General features: G+C 42.0%; 1 protein-coding gene across 3 annotated transcripts in view; it reads right to left on the reverse strand.

Annotated features, from left to right (window-relative positions):
• Nucleotides 1-15,819, reverse strand: part of fs(2)ltoPP43 (female sterile (2) ltoPP43) — a 236,291-nt gene that overhangs the window by 21,601 nt on the left and 198,871 nt on the right. For 2 of the 3 annotated variants that reach the window (XM_080268044.1, XM_080268045.1), the window contains exon 8: nucleotides 8,195-8,386. In XM_080268044.1, coding sequence (XP_080124170.1) covers nucleotides 8,195-8,386 — 192 coding nt within the window. Of the gene's footprint in view, nucleotides 1-8,125; nucleotides 8,387-15,819 lie in introns of those variants that run through there. The other variant, XM_080268046.1, reaches the window with a different exon arrangement.

Consider the following 15,819-nt stretch of genomic DNA (forward strand, 5'->3'; position numbering starts at 1 on the left):
ATTCTTTCTTCGAAGATGGCAAATAGAACTCCAATTGATATTGAACTGAGCGATGTCCAAACCGAAGCTTGCATCTGCTTCGGCCAGGACAAATATTGCCATCCTGGGGGGCATTTGGGTCTGGTCCAAGACAGCGGACAGCTGAGGAGTCATGACGTTCTTCATGCTTCGCTTTCTCATGGGTGGGGACGGGACTCCTCCACTGGCTCCTTTGGGTGGCTCCTCCTCCTCATCCTGCCTTTTATCAGTGTTGCTGGAGGATGAAGAAACCAGGACAGCTCTACTGTTCATGGTCTCCATCACAGCCTCAGCTCTTCTCTTCCTCTCCGCTTCATCTTCCGCTCCGCTTCATCTTCCGCCTGCTTGGCTTTCTTCTTTGTGTGACGAAGATGGATGGTGTCCATACCACCCGTTGAGCCAGGACGACCCTTCTGTCTCGTCATTTGAAGGAATTCCCGGTCCTCGCGAAAGCAGACCAGCTTTTTGTCTCCATCCACAGTGTCAAAGAGAACTTTCAATCGCTTCCAAGGTTTTATGGCTGTCACTGGTTCTGGAGGCATGCTTCTTCAAGCATGTCCATTCGCTAAAGAAAGCCTCCAGCTTCATGGCACGGGGCTCCTGCTGAGTGGGAATGTTTGCTCTGTCCTACAGAGCCCCTGTGGCCTGAACAGACTGACAGAGAGCCTCGAGGACTGTCAGCTTCTTCTTTCAGAGGAGGTAATTGATATACCCAAAAGCTTGCTGATATGAGAGCAGCTTTGAGCTTTTGATGTCATCCACTATTCTATCTATCTATCTATTGCCAGATGCCTTACTCCCTTATACAGGGTGGCCACAAACAAATCGCCTCCACGTCACCCTGTCCCCCGCCATTTCACTGCCCTGCTTCCAATTCGCACACCCCTCTCTCATATACCTCTCCATTCCATCCCTCCATCTCATCCTTGGCCTTCCCCTCCCTCTCTCCCCCTCCACCTCACTCACATACACTCTCCTCGTCAGTCTCTCACTCTCCATCCTCTCCACATGGCCAAATCACCTCAGTGTGTTTCTCCTAATGCTTCCTATCACATCCACATCCACACCGCAACGCTCCTTCACTTCGTTCTAAATCAGTTTCTCCATATGACTCCACAGGCTCCTCTCAAATAACTCATTTCCACTGCTGTCACTCTTGAATTGTGTACCTCCAACAACGTCCAAGCTTCGCCTCCATACGTTAGAGTTGGTATCACAATACTGCCATGAAATAACTTTTTCACTTCCATGCTCATTTCCCTATTTCTTATCACTGCCTTCAAGGAACCAGCAACCTTTCTTCCTTGTTGTACCCTTTCAAACACTTCACCCTCCAAACTTCCATCCTTACTCATCACACCACCCAAGTACTTAAACGTACTCACATTTTCCTCGTATCCAACTGCAAAATAAGGAAAAAAATCACTAATTATATGGAGTGTAATGTCAGAGATGTACAACAGCCTTTTTTTATATATATATATATATATATATATATATATATATATATAAATAACAGAACGGAGGAAGGAAAAACAAATGAATAAAAAAAAAAATAATCCATACACCAGATTACTGGTGCCCTCTGTTCATAAAATATCTGTAACAGTTAGACTTGAACAGTTGTGGGTTGAAATTTGGAGGGAAACAACTCTGGGGAAGCAAGTTCCAGAGAGATGCAGTTCGGGGAATGATAGAATTCTGATAGGCAAAAGTTCTGCAATATGGCTGAGTGACATTCCAGTCATGAGCGCTACCAGATGCCCGTGTAGCACGAGGGAAGGCATGGAGAGGTGGCACCATGGATGCAACTTCGTCTGAGCATTTGCCAAAAAAATATCTGTAAAATAATGCAAGGGAGTCAACATTCCTTCTTACTTGCAGGGGAGGTAGTTTATATGTAATGGCATGGTTGTTAATGATTCTAACAGCTTTGTTCTGAATTTTATCTAGTTGTCTTAATGAAACCTCTCCACAACCATTCCACAAGGGTGAGCAATATTCAAGCTGAGTGCGCACATGACTCATATAAATGATAGCTAACTGCTCGTCGGTGAAGAAGTTACGGACTCTGTACAATAATCCAAGTTTCTTTGAAGCGGTTTTAGCAAGTGATCTGACATGAGAGGTCCAGCTGAGGGCACTATTAAGTGAGAAGCCAAGAATTTCAATACTTTTGGAAATGGGAATATTAGTAGCACTGAAGGTAATGTACGAATCTGGCAATATCTGTCTATTAGTAAACTGTATATATTTAGTTCTACTAGCATTAAAAGAGACAAGGTTGTTTTGTCCCCATTCACTGATTGTAGATAGATCTTGATTTATGGAGATGGCTGTATTGAGTTGAGAGGTGGTGATATCAGACTTTGTAAATGGATGTCTGAGTGTGAATGAACTATGTAGTGTTGAGTCATCTGCATATGAGTGAATGGGATTGTGGGTGACAGATATCATTAATATGAACCAGAAATAGGGTTGGCACCAGAACTGATCCCTGCGGCACGCCAGCGTTTATTGAGTGGAAATTGGAATATACATCATCTACTTTTACTCTTATTTTCCTGTCACTAAGATATGAAGAAATCAAAGGAGCAAAAGACGTTAGTCCATAGCAAGGGAGTATGGACAGCAGGGAATGGTGCCATGCTCTGTCGAAAGCTTTAGAGTTATCAAGAGCTACTGCATGAGTTTCTCCAAAAAGATCAATTGATTGATGAATGGTATGATTTAAGAGATTGAGTATGTCAATGGTGGATCTTTCGTGACGAAAACCATATTGTCTATCGCTAATTAAGTTGTTGGATTCAAAATGCTTAACAATGTGGTTATTAATTAAAGTTTCAAATACCTTACCAAGAGAAGATGTGACAGCTATTGGTCTGTAAGACCTCTGGAAAGTGTGGGCGACCTGTAAAATTTTCAGTCTGATGTTTTTTTTAACCAGTGGAACAAATTCAGGGAACGCAAGCAAGGAAATAGTTACAATAAAATAAATTTACATTACATGAATCTCAAAATAAATTCAAAATGGGAATTTCATGGTTGCTAGGGGACTCATGAATTCAAATAACATGAGAATACATTTGCTCATTCAAAAGCTAATTAGACTTAAGCCTAGAAAAATGAACAGAAATACTGGTCAGTGGAGGGGAGCCGAAACGAAAGTCTGGGCGCCTGTGATAAACACCAACGCTGCTATTCGCTCCAAGACCGCTTTCCCAGTCACTGTCTAGGTGGAGATTCAGGAATTTGCTGTACAACAGAGACGCTGTTCTACACTGGGCACAAAACGATCCTATCCTCGCGATGATCCTGAGCTGACTGACTTCAAACTAGGAAAGGGAGCGAGAGATGGCCGTGTTCGCCGGACATAGGCGTGGCCTAACTTCAATGGTCAACGGAAGGAAGGTGAACGATATAGGCTCACAATAAATCACTCAGTGAAAGCACTAATGTCGTGGATAAGAATGGTCACTTGTGAAACAGTGACAAATGTTCTGAAAACCATCCCGATCGAAGTGAATACGAGGACGGTTGAACTGAGTGATGCCCAGTGGAAATTCCACTAGAGTTTGTGGTTTTCTCATTAAAGTACAATGTCATGAATTTATATAAATACGCTCGCACGAATTCGTGACAGGTTCTAGTATTAAAAATGAAATCCACCTTATATACCAGTGAATAGCATGCTCCAGCGCATAACACGCACCCTAGTTTTCAAGAGAAAATTTGGAAAACAACTATTTCTGGGCCTAGCCTATCATGAACATGAGGTTGAAGAGCTTGCACCTACTTAACCATGATGTTTCATTGGTTGGCGGTAAACAACCCATTCACATCGTCAGTCATGTGAAAAGCATAAGTTTTGATGCCCTTACAGTACTATGATAAAGATTGATGAATTGTTCACTGTATGACAACATAATAGTACAGGCCTTGTGTAAACATGAGATTATGAAAAATAAAAAATAATACAGAGGTAAAATTTCATCAGTTTCAGGAAGTCATAGCCACTTCTGGGTTCAACTGTGGACCATTCCTTCCCTACTAAAATAGGTAGCTTCATTGTATAATGCACAGGACATACTTTGAGAGCATTTTTTTTTTTAATGTGCATTATTTGCCAGGAAATAAGGTATACCCACTTTACACTGGCTTGGCCCATAGTTGCCCAGCACTTCTTCATGACTAATCCAAGTGGGTAGAAAAAATTACCTTATATGGTACCACTTTCATGTCTCCAAAGGCCTCATTTTAACAAATCTGCCAGAAGCAGAAGAATGCTGACCACTCATTGACCTGCTGGCTGTTGCTGCAGGTAACAAGAGAAGAACTGCTCTGCAACCTGCAGTGAGGCTCTTGTCTGAAGCTTAAATTATGCACTTGTACTTAAGTTGTCGCTAGATGGCGTCACCTCAGGTGTCAGCTGATGGCAGTTTTGGATTCTCCATGTCAGATTACCTGATATGGTACCACTTTTATGTCTCCAAAGGCCTCCTTTTATCAAAATCCACCAGAAGCAGATGAAGAAGAACACTGTCCACTCATTGGCCTGCTGGCTATCGCTTATCGTAAAAACTGCTGCCAGCATTGGTAACTGTGTTCAAAAGGTATGCATGATTTTTCCCATTTCTCAGATTGTATCCTTCGATCCAGCAGGGTACAGTAAAGCAAAGGTCTACTGCAAGTAGAAGATTTTACCATGCAAGTTATGAGTATGATTTAATGTCATGGTGGAACTGGCTGTTATGTTGCCAAGACCTTGTACAGTAATACAATCAATCAATCAAATGCAATTTTACAAATGAAAAAAAAATGCATTAGCACAATTCACATGAGGATAACTTAAATCTCATGGGAAAATTAGATTTCTGCGACCAGACCCCTCCAGAACCTGACCCTCATATCCCCTCAAAACAAATATTAAGCCAGAGAAGGGCAATTCCTCTACCAGTAATATGTTTTTTAAAATGTCAACAAATATTGCTGACTCCATGAAGAAACCTTATGACTAACACTGGCAATAAACATAGACATACAGTACTATACAGTAGTGTACTGGGTTGAAATGATAACTGATTAAAGAAATAAATGAAACAACTGAATTACACACCACAATTTTTTTTTCTTTTTCTTCCCAGCAGTATTAGTTTCTTTTTTTAGTTCATGTTTTGTGTGTTTTACAGATTTTATATACTGTAGTTTTCCAGATGAATATCAAGGAAGTTCACATCATGTTCACAAGGGGGGGGGGGGAAAAACAGGAAATTACATACTGCCTTGATGCATGTAAAGCCACCGTCACACATTCCATAATCGAACCGTGATAGCGCCACTAATTCAAATACTGGTGCTGTTGTGAAATTTGACCACGATAAACGCCGACAACAAACAATGTCACGATGGCTATGTGTCATGATGGTCGTAAGATCGTCACGATGGAGTCGTGATAGCTGTATGATTGAGACACGATTGACAGATTTTCATATTTTTAATGGTCATTTTGTCGTCACGATGAGGCCACAATCACCACGATAGTGCCATGACAGAGTTACGATGGTGCCATGAACATACCACGATAGCATCAAGAGTTATGCCAACACTCCCCACCCCCCTAGAGCATTCGAGCTGGATTGAAGAGATGCCCAGTCCTGTTCTGTCTCAGCCACCAAGAGGGGTGCGGCGAGGTTATTCTGCCACGTGTGCCCGTGCAGTTACCAAATTGCCGAGGCCGCGAAAAGTGCGTAGGTCTATCGTGACTCTATCATGACCCATAATTAGCTCTATCGTGACTCAATCGCCGTATTCTTAGGATTATCATGACCCCATCTTAGGACCATCGTAACACGTGTGTGTTAACCGTCAAATGATGGTCAAAGCTCTATCGTGACTCATGCTTGCATGAAGCATTCAGCATACAGTAGGGCTATTATGACTCACTCGTAACGTTTTTTTTTTTTGTCATGACAGTCACGAAAGGACCTGCGACAACCATGACAGAGTCACTTAACTGCAACGAAGATCACAACAGGGTCACATAAGACTTACGATAATGCTACATTGTGCACAAAAATCATGGATCTATCTATCTATCTATTGCCAGACGCCTCAATCCCATACAGGGTGGCCACAAACAAATCGCCTCCACATCGCCCTGTTCCCCGCCATTTCACTGCCCTGCTCTCATCTCACTCTGCCCCTCTCTCAATATACCTCTCCACTCCATCCCTCCATCTCATCCTCGGCCTCTCCCTCCCTCTCCCCCCCCTCCACCTCACTCACATACACTCTCCTTGTCAGTCTCTCACCCTGCATCCTCTCCACACGGCCAAACCACCTCAGTGTGTTCCTCCTAACGCTTCCTATCACATCTACATCCACACCACAACGCTCCTTTATATCCTCATTTGTCAGCCTGTCTCTCCATGTGACTCCACAGGCTCCTCTTAAATAACTCATTTCCACTGCTCTCACTCTTGACTTGTGTCCTTCCAACAACGTCCAAGCTTCACTTCCATACGTTAGAGTTGGTATCACAATACTGTCATGTAGTAACTTTTTCACTTCCATGCTCACTTCCCTGTTTCTTATCACTGCTCTCAAGGAACCACCAACCTTTCTTCCTTGTCGTACCCTTTCAAGCACTTCACCCTCCAAACTTCCATCCTTACACATCACACACCCCAAGTACTTAAACATATTCACATTATCCATTTCCTCACCATCAAACCTCACTGTACATTCACTGACTTCACCTCTCTCAAAGACCATCACCTTACTCTTCCCTACATTCACCTTTAGATTCTGTTTCTTACACACTCTCCCAAATTCAACCACCAAGCCTTGCAGCTCCTCTTCGTCTTCACTTAACAACACAGTATCACCTGCAAACAACAGTACAGGGGAGCTTCACAAAAAATTAACACTTGCATTACTTTATTGAGGCCTCGGCTGAGTGTGTCACGAGTTTCACAATCGATCACGACAGACCCTGAATCAGGACCATGATGCCGCTACAAACTGAGTTAGTGGCGCTGTTGTGGTTCGATTATGGAATGTGTGACGGGGGTTTAAGCAGATTTCGTGCAAGTAAAGGTTGCAGGGTATAGGAAAACAGAAGCTTTAGGAGTTACTACACCACTGATCCATAATACGCTGAATTAGCACACGTCATACGCAGTGGCAGCATTCAGTGCAATAGTATCTGATTCAGATGAACATACTATACCTGAAGTAGGAAGTGATTTCAACAATGTTTAATATACAGTATCGGCATTAAAGTCAAGAGTGCAGAAGAGAGAAAGAAAACAAAGAAAAAGAAAAAAGTATAGGAGCACTTTGGTCCCAGCTATCCTGCTTTAGATACATGTGTCCTTGAAAGAGGCAAAGCATTAGAGATGATAAAAAATATCTTGAAAACTCCAGTACAATAATTTTTTTTTCTCACTGTTATCAATATACTGGACATTGTTTTAAAAGTGGAAGGATTTGAAATGTTTGTTATTCTTTCTAATCTATACTCTTTTCCTTTTCAGGTTTTCATGGTGGGATTATGCTATGCAACATAAATGATGCACAAATTTCCAGCAAAAATTGTTTTCACAACAGAGCAGAAAATCCCAATTGTCCAATTCGTAGGTGCAGCAGTAGTGTGACTTCTTTGGGCTTTTGATGGCTGAGTCATGCACAGCATCAATGTTCAGTTGCATTTTGTAACTCATGCTGGAAGTCCACTGTTGTCCATGTGTGTACTATGGACAGTACCCTTATACCTGAAGTGGTTGACAATCCTCGGTATGATATGGTCCTTACATGCATCTTGTACAATCACAGCAGAACTGACATGAGACTGTGACATAGGATTCTGCCATACCAGAACTAGATGATTCTGACTTTCTACTCTATTGTGAAGACCATGTTTGTTGGAAACTACTACTTCACTTATATTGTACTGTCTAGTAACCTCAAAAGGAAAAGAGTGTAGGTTAGAAAACAAAGAAACAACAGACACATCAAATCCTTTCACTTTTTTTTTTTTTTTTTTTAACCCTGTATTTACTCAATTTTTTTACTTTTCTTCAATATCCACTTGTACAGATATTTCCCTCTTCCTAGTACTGATGATTATATTCACCACTACTATTCTACATGTCCACATTATGATCCTCATTACCACTTCCTTCTTCACTATGATCACTATCCCTTCTTGTTGCTCCTTCATCTTCACTGTCCATCTTCATGCGAGATAACCGAAGACGAAGAGGATTGAATGCTCCTGTCTCCCCATATGGTAGGAGGCTCCCATCTTCATCAAAATCAGCATCATCATCATATTCATCTGCATCAAAGCTCTCATCTGTGTCATCTGCCAATGAAATAAAACATATATAATACAGTACACACAGTGCTTTCTTAAGTTTCACAGTCCTTGACAATCATGATTCATGGGATTCACAATGACTCTAAATATCTCTGGATTCCTCAAATTCCAGTTAATAACCTTATGATTTATGCCTCTCATGCATGAAGGGTTGAAAGTAACTTGGCTGGTACAAAAATGCATGTTTCACAATTTATCATAACTTTTCACTGAATGTTGTGATTAGGTCAGCAGCAATGCTGGGAAGTAGATGACAGTTTTTTACATGGATGAAAGTAAGTGTTACCTTTCATCACAGAGACAGTGGGAAAGAAACACACAGCACAATTCCTTAATAGCTTACTGATTCTGCTATATACAAAAACATACAGAAGCTTTCAAAATTCATACCCTTAAGATGTGACAAAATGTGACTGTCCACTAGTATATGAAAGTTCTTACATGTGAACAGAGATATATGGTTGTGGGCTTCAAGGCACAGTGACATTTTTCTTTGAATTTTTCCTAACAAATCCTTCCCATCCATGTTAAATGAAACCTACCAAATATGTAGCAACACAGATTCACAAAATCTATTACTGCAGTTGTTGCTCCAATGCCTGACCCTTCTCGAGGTAAACCCAATGGACTACAGGAAATCGGCTGCTCCAACTGGTCGCTTCCAGAGGTCTTTTGTTGTGGTTATGTTGAAGAACTGCATTGTTGTGGTAGTGTAATACATAAGGTAAAGTTAGTTGTGGAAAGGTGGCTGTACTGCAGTGTGGGCATAGTGGATTGTTTGCATAGTGTACTGTAGCATGGAAGGGTGATGACTGCATTGTAATCTACAGTAGATAAACTCACTCATGTCTGTTTGGGGCACCTTCTGAGGGGTGGATGGCAGGTGATGGTTTGCAAAAGGTCTATTTGGTTAAAGGCTTTAGATGGCTGTGGTGGTTAAGTGTTTATTTATGTTTAGAGGAAGTGTAGTGTTGGGCAGAAGTGGAGGAATTATGCTGAAATATTCGGTGTAGTGCTGGGCAGTTCTTTTTTGTTTCATTTTGGAGGGGGGTGATTAGTGCTGTAACTGACAAAATTCACCAAACCAATATACTGCTGATATTTTGCATTTTTTTCTGATATACCAATATTTAACTCTGATACTGGATATGGACAGAGGAAACATTAAAATGAGTTTTATTGTAGATTTAGTTGATTGTTTTCCTTGATTCTTTGTGAAAGAATGATGTTACCTTCAAACTGTTTTGCTGAATAATAGTCTTACTGAAAATCAAAAAAGGTTCATATGTAGGTAAGTGGGAGTGGAGAAAATAAAAGAATTGGAGACCAAACATAGCACGGTGAAAGTGAGGTATACTGTGTACTGGTGGTGTGTGGCGGTTATGTGGGTTTATGCACATAAATAGCAGAGATGTACCGATGTATTGGTATCGGTGGTATCAACCCATTTTTAGTGTATGTGTATCGGAATCGGTATCGGCTGATTTTCTGCCGATACTATCGATACTTAAAAGGAATTTAGTGCATCGCATATCACTCACTGGAGGTTATTTGTTAAACATAATTTGGATGTTTTATAGGGATGAAAAATAATTTATCGGTAATATCCAATTATTTAGTGGGTTGCAGGAGGGTTGGTGCCCCTCCCCAGAAAACAACTAACTAAAAATATGAACAAAATGCCTCGGACCAGGACTGACCAAACGTTGACAACTAAGGACCGAACAAAGGACACGATACGGATGGCGACTTGTAATGTCTATCTATCTATCTATTGCCTGACGCCTCAATCCCGTTTGGGGTGGCCACAAGCAGATCGCCTCCACGTCGCCCTGTCCCCCGCCATTTCACTGCCCTGCTCCAAACTCACACCCCTCTCTCTCATATACCTCTCCACTCCATCCCTCCATCTCATCCTCAGCCTCCCCCTCCCTCTCCCCCCCTCCAACTCACTCACATACACTCTCTTCATCAGTCTTTCACCCTCCATCCTCTCCACATGGCCAAACCACCTCAGTGTATTCCTCCTAACGCTTCCTATCACATCCACATCCACACCACAACACTCCTTTATATCCTCATTTGTCAGTTTGTCTCTCCATGTGACTCAACAGGAATGTAAGGGGTGCAAATGATGAGGTGAAAGAGAGACTGTCCAGGTGCTTGAGGGTGCGAAAGTGGATGTATGTGGGTTAACAGAAACTAAATGAAGGGGTGAAGAAGTGAGAGAATGGGAGCATGGAAGGGGTATATGTGCTGGAGTAGGTGAGAATGAGAGGGCAAAAGGAGTGTGTACAGTATTGTTGAATAACAGATGGAAGGAGAATATAAGAGAATATGGATCACTTGGCTTGAGGATCGTGTGGGTAAGATTGAAAGTTGGACTACAAATGTGGGCGATTGTGTGCATGTATGCACCAGTGCAAGATCGTGCAAGCAGAGTGAGAGACGAGTTCTGAACAAATGTGAAAGCATGCATGGAAAAGTTTGAAAGGAATGAGAAAGTGTTTTTGACTGGAGGTATGAATGGAAAGGTAGAGAATGGGAAGGTGGATGCAGTAGTTGGTGAGTGGGGTGTGCCTGCAGAGAAAGATGAGAATGGCAGTGCTTTAATGGACATTTGTGCCGGGAGGGGGTTGCTGATAGCTAATACCCTCTTCAGGCACAAAATGACCCACAGGTATACATGGCGAGTGATGAGAAGGGTGGGTGGTGAACTGAATGAACAGAAGGCAATGTTTGATTATGTGTGTGTGGATGAAAGGATGAGAAAGTGTGTAATGGGTGCAAAAGTATATAGAGGTTGGGGGAGTGGACTTTCGGACCACTACTTGGTGGTGGTCAGTATCAAAGCGCAAATCTATCTATCTATCTATCTATCTATCTATAGCCCGACGCCCTAATCCCGCAAAGGGTGGCCGCAGACAAAACGCCTCCAAGTCGCTCTGTCACCCACCATTTGACTACCCTTCCCCCAACTCACCCCCCCCTCCCTCATATACCTCTCAACTCCATCCCTCCACCTCATCCTCAGTCTACCTCTCCCTCTCCCTCCCTCCACCTCACCTACATACACCCTCTTAGTCAGTCTTTCATTCTCCATTCTCTTCACATGTCCAAACCACCTCAGTGTATTTCTCCTAATCTTCTCAACCACATCCACATCCACCCCACAGCGTTCCTTCACTTCTTCATTCGTCAACCTGTCCCTCCATGTCACTCCACATGCTCCTCTCAAGTAACTCATTTCCACTGCTCTCACTCTTGACTTGTTCCCCTCTTGCAAGGTCCATGCCTAGCTTCCATACGTCAGGGTAGAGATCACAATACTATCATGCAGTGACTTCTTAACTTCCATACTCACCTCCCTATTTCTCATCACTGCTTTCAGTGTACCAACAACCTTCCTTCCCTGCTGTACCCTTTCATGCACTTCATCCCCCAAAGTTCCATCCTTACTCATCACACTACCCAAGTACTTGAATGCACTCACATTCTCCATATCCTCACCATCCAACCTCACTGCACACTCTGTGACTTCATTCCTCTCAAACACCATAACTTTACTTTTGTTCACATTAACTTTCAGATTCCTCCTCCTACACACTGTCCCAAATTCATTCACCAAACCTTGCAACTCCCATTCATCTTCACTCAACAGTACTGTATCATCAGCAAACAGCAACACCGGAAGCTTCCAAATCTCCCCCTCATTCATTAGAGCCACCCCCACATCCACTGCCCTACCCTGCAGAAAGAGAAGAAGGGAAGGGCAGGAGCGAGTAGTACATACAAGGAGAGTGAAAAAGTTACAAGAGGATGGAAAAAAGGCAGAATATAAGAGGGAAGTGGAGGAGCGATTGGGTAAATATAGACTGGAGCAGATGGGGGATGTGAAAGGTGTGTGCAAGATATTCAAAGAAGAAATTTGTTTCAGCATGTTACGTGGTGTGTGGGGTGAAGAGAAGATGAAAGGGGGTGCAGGGAACAGCATGGTGGACTGAAGAGGTGAGAGAGGCTGTGGCACAAAAGAAAGCATATAGTGAGTGGATGAGAAACAGGCGTGGAAGAAGTAGAGAGACGGAGGAGTTTTATGTAGAAGGGAAGAGAGAGGTGAAAAGATTAGTAAGAGAGAGTAAGAAGAGAGTGGATGAGGAATTTGGAACTTGAGTGTAAAGTGGAGGGAATGTACAAAAATGTTCTGGAAAGAGGTAAAAGTTTGACAGGGTACCAGAGAAGTTAACTGGTGAGTGAAAGATAAAAATGGTAGATTACTAGTGGAGAAGGGAGAAAAAGTGAGCACATGGAGGGAACACTAAGGAATTGTTGAGCATAAAGAATGAAAGTAATACAAGTATAAGTGGCTGGGGAATGGCTGGGAGAAGGAGGGATGTAAGAAGAGAGGAAGAAATCAGTAGGATGGAAGTTGTGGAAGCAATGAAGAAAGTTAAAATGAGGAAAGCCCCAGGAGTTGATGGAGTGTGTGGTGATATGCTGAAGCATGGAGGAGAGATAGTACTAGAATGGATGTGGAAGATGTGCAGATTGGCCTGGGGGGAAGGTGGAGTCCTGGAGGATTGGAAGTCAGGTATAATTATTCCCCTGTACAAAGGACAAGGGGAAAAAGAAGTGTGTAGTAATTATAGGGGCATTTGTCTTCTTAGTGCAATAGGAAAAGTATACGGTAGGATACTTATTGACAGAGTTAGGGAAATAACAAAGGAATTAGTTGGAGAAGGACAGGGAGGTTTTAGGAAGGGAAGAGGTTGTGTAGATCAGATATTCATTCTTAGATCTGAAGTGGAAAAGTTTCTAGAGGAGGGAAAGAAGTTGTATGCAGCCTTCATGGATTTGGAGAAAGCATATGACAGGGTGGATAGACAAGGACTGTGGAAAGTATTAAGAATATATGGAGTAGATGGAAAGTCGCTGAAGGCTGTGAAGAGTCTGTATGAGGGTGCTAAGGCTGCAGTGCACATGGATAATGAACTGAATGAGCTTTTCTATTTGAAGGTTGGATTGAAACAAGGGTGTGTCATGTCTCCATGGTTGTTCAATCTGTGTATGGATGAGGTTATAAAAGATATACAAGTTAGGGCGGTGGATGTTGGGGCAGCCCTAGTGAGAGAGGGCAGTGTTTGGAAACTACCTGTACTGTTGTTTGCAGATGATACTGTGTTGTTAAGTGAAGATGAAGGGGAGCTGCAAGGCTTGGTGAATGAGTTTGGGAGAGTGTGAAAGAAACGGAATCTAAAGGTGAATGTAGGAAAGAGTAAAGTTATGGTCTTCATGAGAAATGAAGTCAGTGAATGTACAGTGAGGCTGGATGAAGAGGAAATGGAAAATGTGAGTGCATTTAAGTACTTGGGTAGGGTGATGAGTAAGGATGGAAGTTTAGAGGGTGATGTGCTTGAACGTGCGCAACAGGGCAGAAAGATTGCTGGTTCCTTGAAAACAGTGATAAGAAACAGGGAAGTGAGCATGGAAGTGAAAAAGCTACTACATGACAGTATTATGATACCAACTCTAACACATGGAAGTGAAGCTTGGACCTTGCTGGAGTGACAGAAGTCAAGAGTGAGAGCCATGGAAATGAGTTAGTTGACAGGAGCATGTGGAGTCACATGGAGAGACTGACTGAAGAATGAGGAAGTGAAGAAGGTGTGGATGTGGATGTGATAGGAAACATTAGGAGAAACACACTGAGGTGGTTTGGACACGTGGAGAGGATGGAGAGCAAGAGACTGACAAAGAGAGTGTATGTGAGTGAGGTGGAAGGGGGGGAGAGGGAGGGGGAGGCAGTGGCTTAATCGGTAGAGAGGTGGCCTGCAGTCCTAACGGACCTGGGTTCAAATCCCTGCTTGGGCAGGGAACAGTTTAACACCTAAACCGCGGGGTTGTTTTTGCTTGACGTGCGTGTCTCGTGGGCATATTCAAGTTATGACAGACTCCCTAAAAATATTTGCCAAAAATCAGTTATTAGTCCTAGATTATTAAAATTAAATAAGCATATGGCACATACCTTTAGCTTTCTCCTGGGATGTTTGTTGAGCCTTCGTCGAGTACCGTAGGACTTGTGGAGACCTCTGAAGGTGGGTAACGAAGTCTTCACTTTACACTTCCCGACAACCCGTAATATGATTACCACAGCCTGATATTATCACTAGAAACACTATTCTATGATTCTCAAATAGTTTGGAATCCATACTCCAAAAAAAAAAAAAAAAAAAAAACACTGTGAAAGCAATGAAAATAAAGAGCGGGTATGACCTTCCCACTTGCGATCGTTCGCCGCTGATGTTCTGTCATTTATTATTCATAAAAACACTCACTCTTTAAATTTCTATTACTATATAACACTTATATATATCTACAGTCTTTATCCATAAGTTTCCTTCAGTAATAGTAGTTTATTGTCACTGTAGGCATTCACTTTCTCTTTCAATAAAATATGTAGCATTCACTTTCTCGTCCTGTATACTAGCATTGAGAGTGAATCTGCCACTTTCACTTTCACTTTCATAACTCATAGTATTCATACATACTAGAGTGAAACTTTCACTTTCATTACGCCTAGTATATATACTCGTATTCTTATATTACTACTCATTTACATTTCTATTTACATTCTCTATTTTATTTACATTATTTACATTTCTATTTTATTTACACTGTGTTATGCACTGTCACTTGCAGTAACTTATCAAACTATTTTCCACTGTTCACTTATATTTATATTCATTGCTTTCACTTGCTGTTTACATATTGTTTACACATTATTTACATTTCCACTTGCACTGTTTTACTCGCCAGAAAGATCGTAGTCACTGTCTATCATTTTTATAGACAAATTAGCCAGTTCATGTTCCACAGCAGTCACTTAGCCCTTTACTCCTTTCCACACGAGGTTTAGTAGGGGGTAGAGGTCACACGGCCCTTTGCATGGGGCTAAAAAGAGGTGGAATTGGACAGGCGCGAATCTGACGTGCTTTCACCTTGAAAGACGACAGTAAACTGAATACAGTGTGGTGGCCTGCCTAGGGGGAGTGCAATGCTGCCAATGTCAGCTTGGTGACAGCTGCTAATATATATGCAATGAAATGACTGGCAGGAAATCTAGACAATACATAATAAATTAGGTAGTTCCAGGTGAATGTAAATATCACTTAGGCTTCTCCCTTCCTTTCTTATATATATTTTTATTACGAGAATAGATTATACAACATATTTCAAGGGGAAATAAACAGTGAAAATTAGCGAACGAGTGCACGTGAGGTGTTGTCAGGTGATAATTAGCCAATTCCAGGTGTATGGCACTATCACTTACCTTATTTCTTTTTTGTATATATTATTTGGTATAAGAATAGGGCATAGGGCTTATTTCAATGGATGAAATCAGTGGAAAATTCCAGGGAAGA

Source organism: Coenobita brevimanus, chromosome 26, assembly GCF_032717465.1.
Source record: "Coenobita brevimanus isolate Jiangsu-jjx chromosome 26, ASM3271746v2, whole genome shotgun sequence".
NCBI classification, from domain to species: domain Eukaryota; kingdom Metazoa; phylum Arthropoda; class Malacostraca; order Decapoda; family Coenobitidae; genus Coenobita; species Coenobita brevimanus.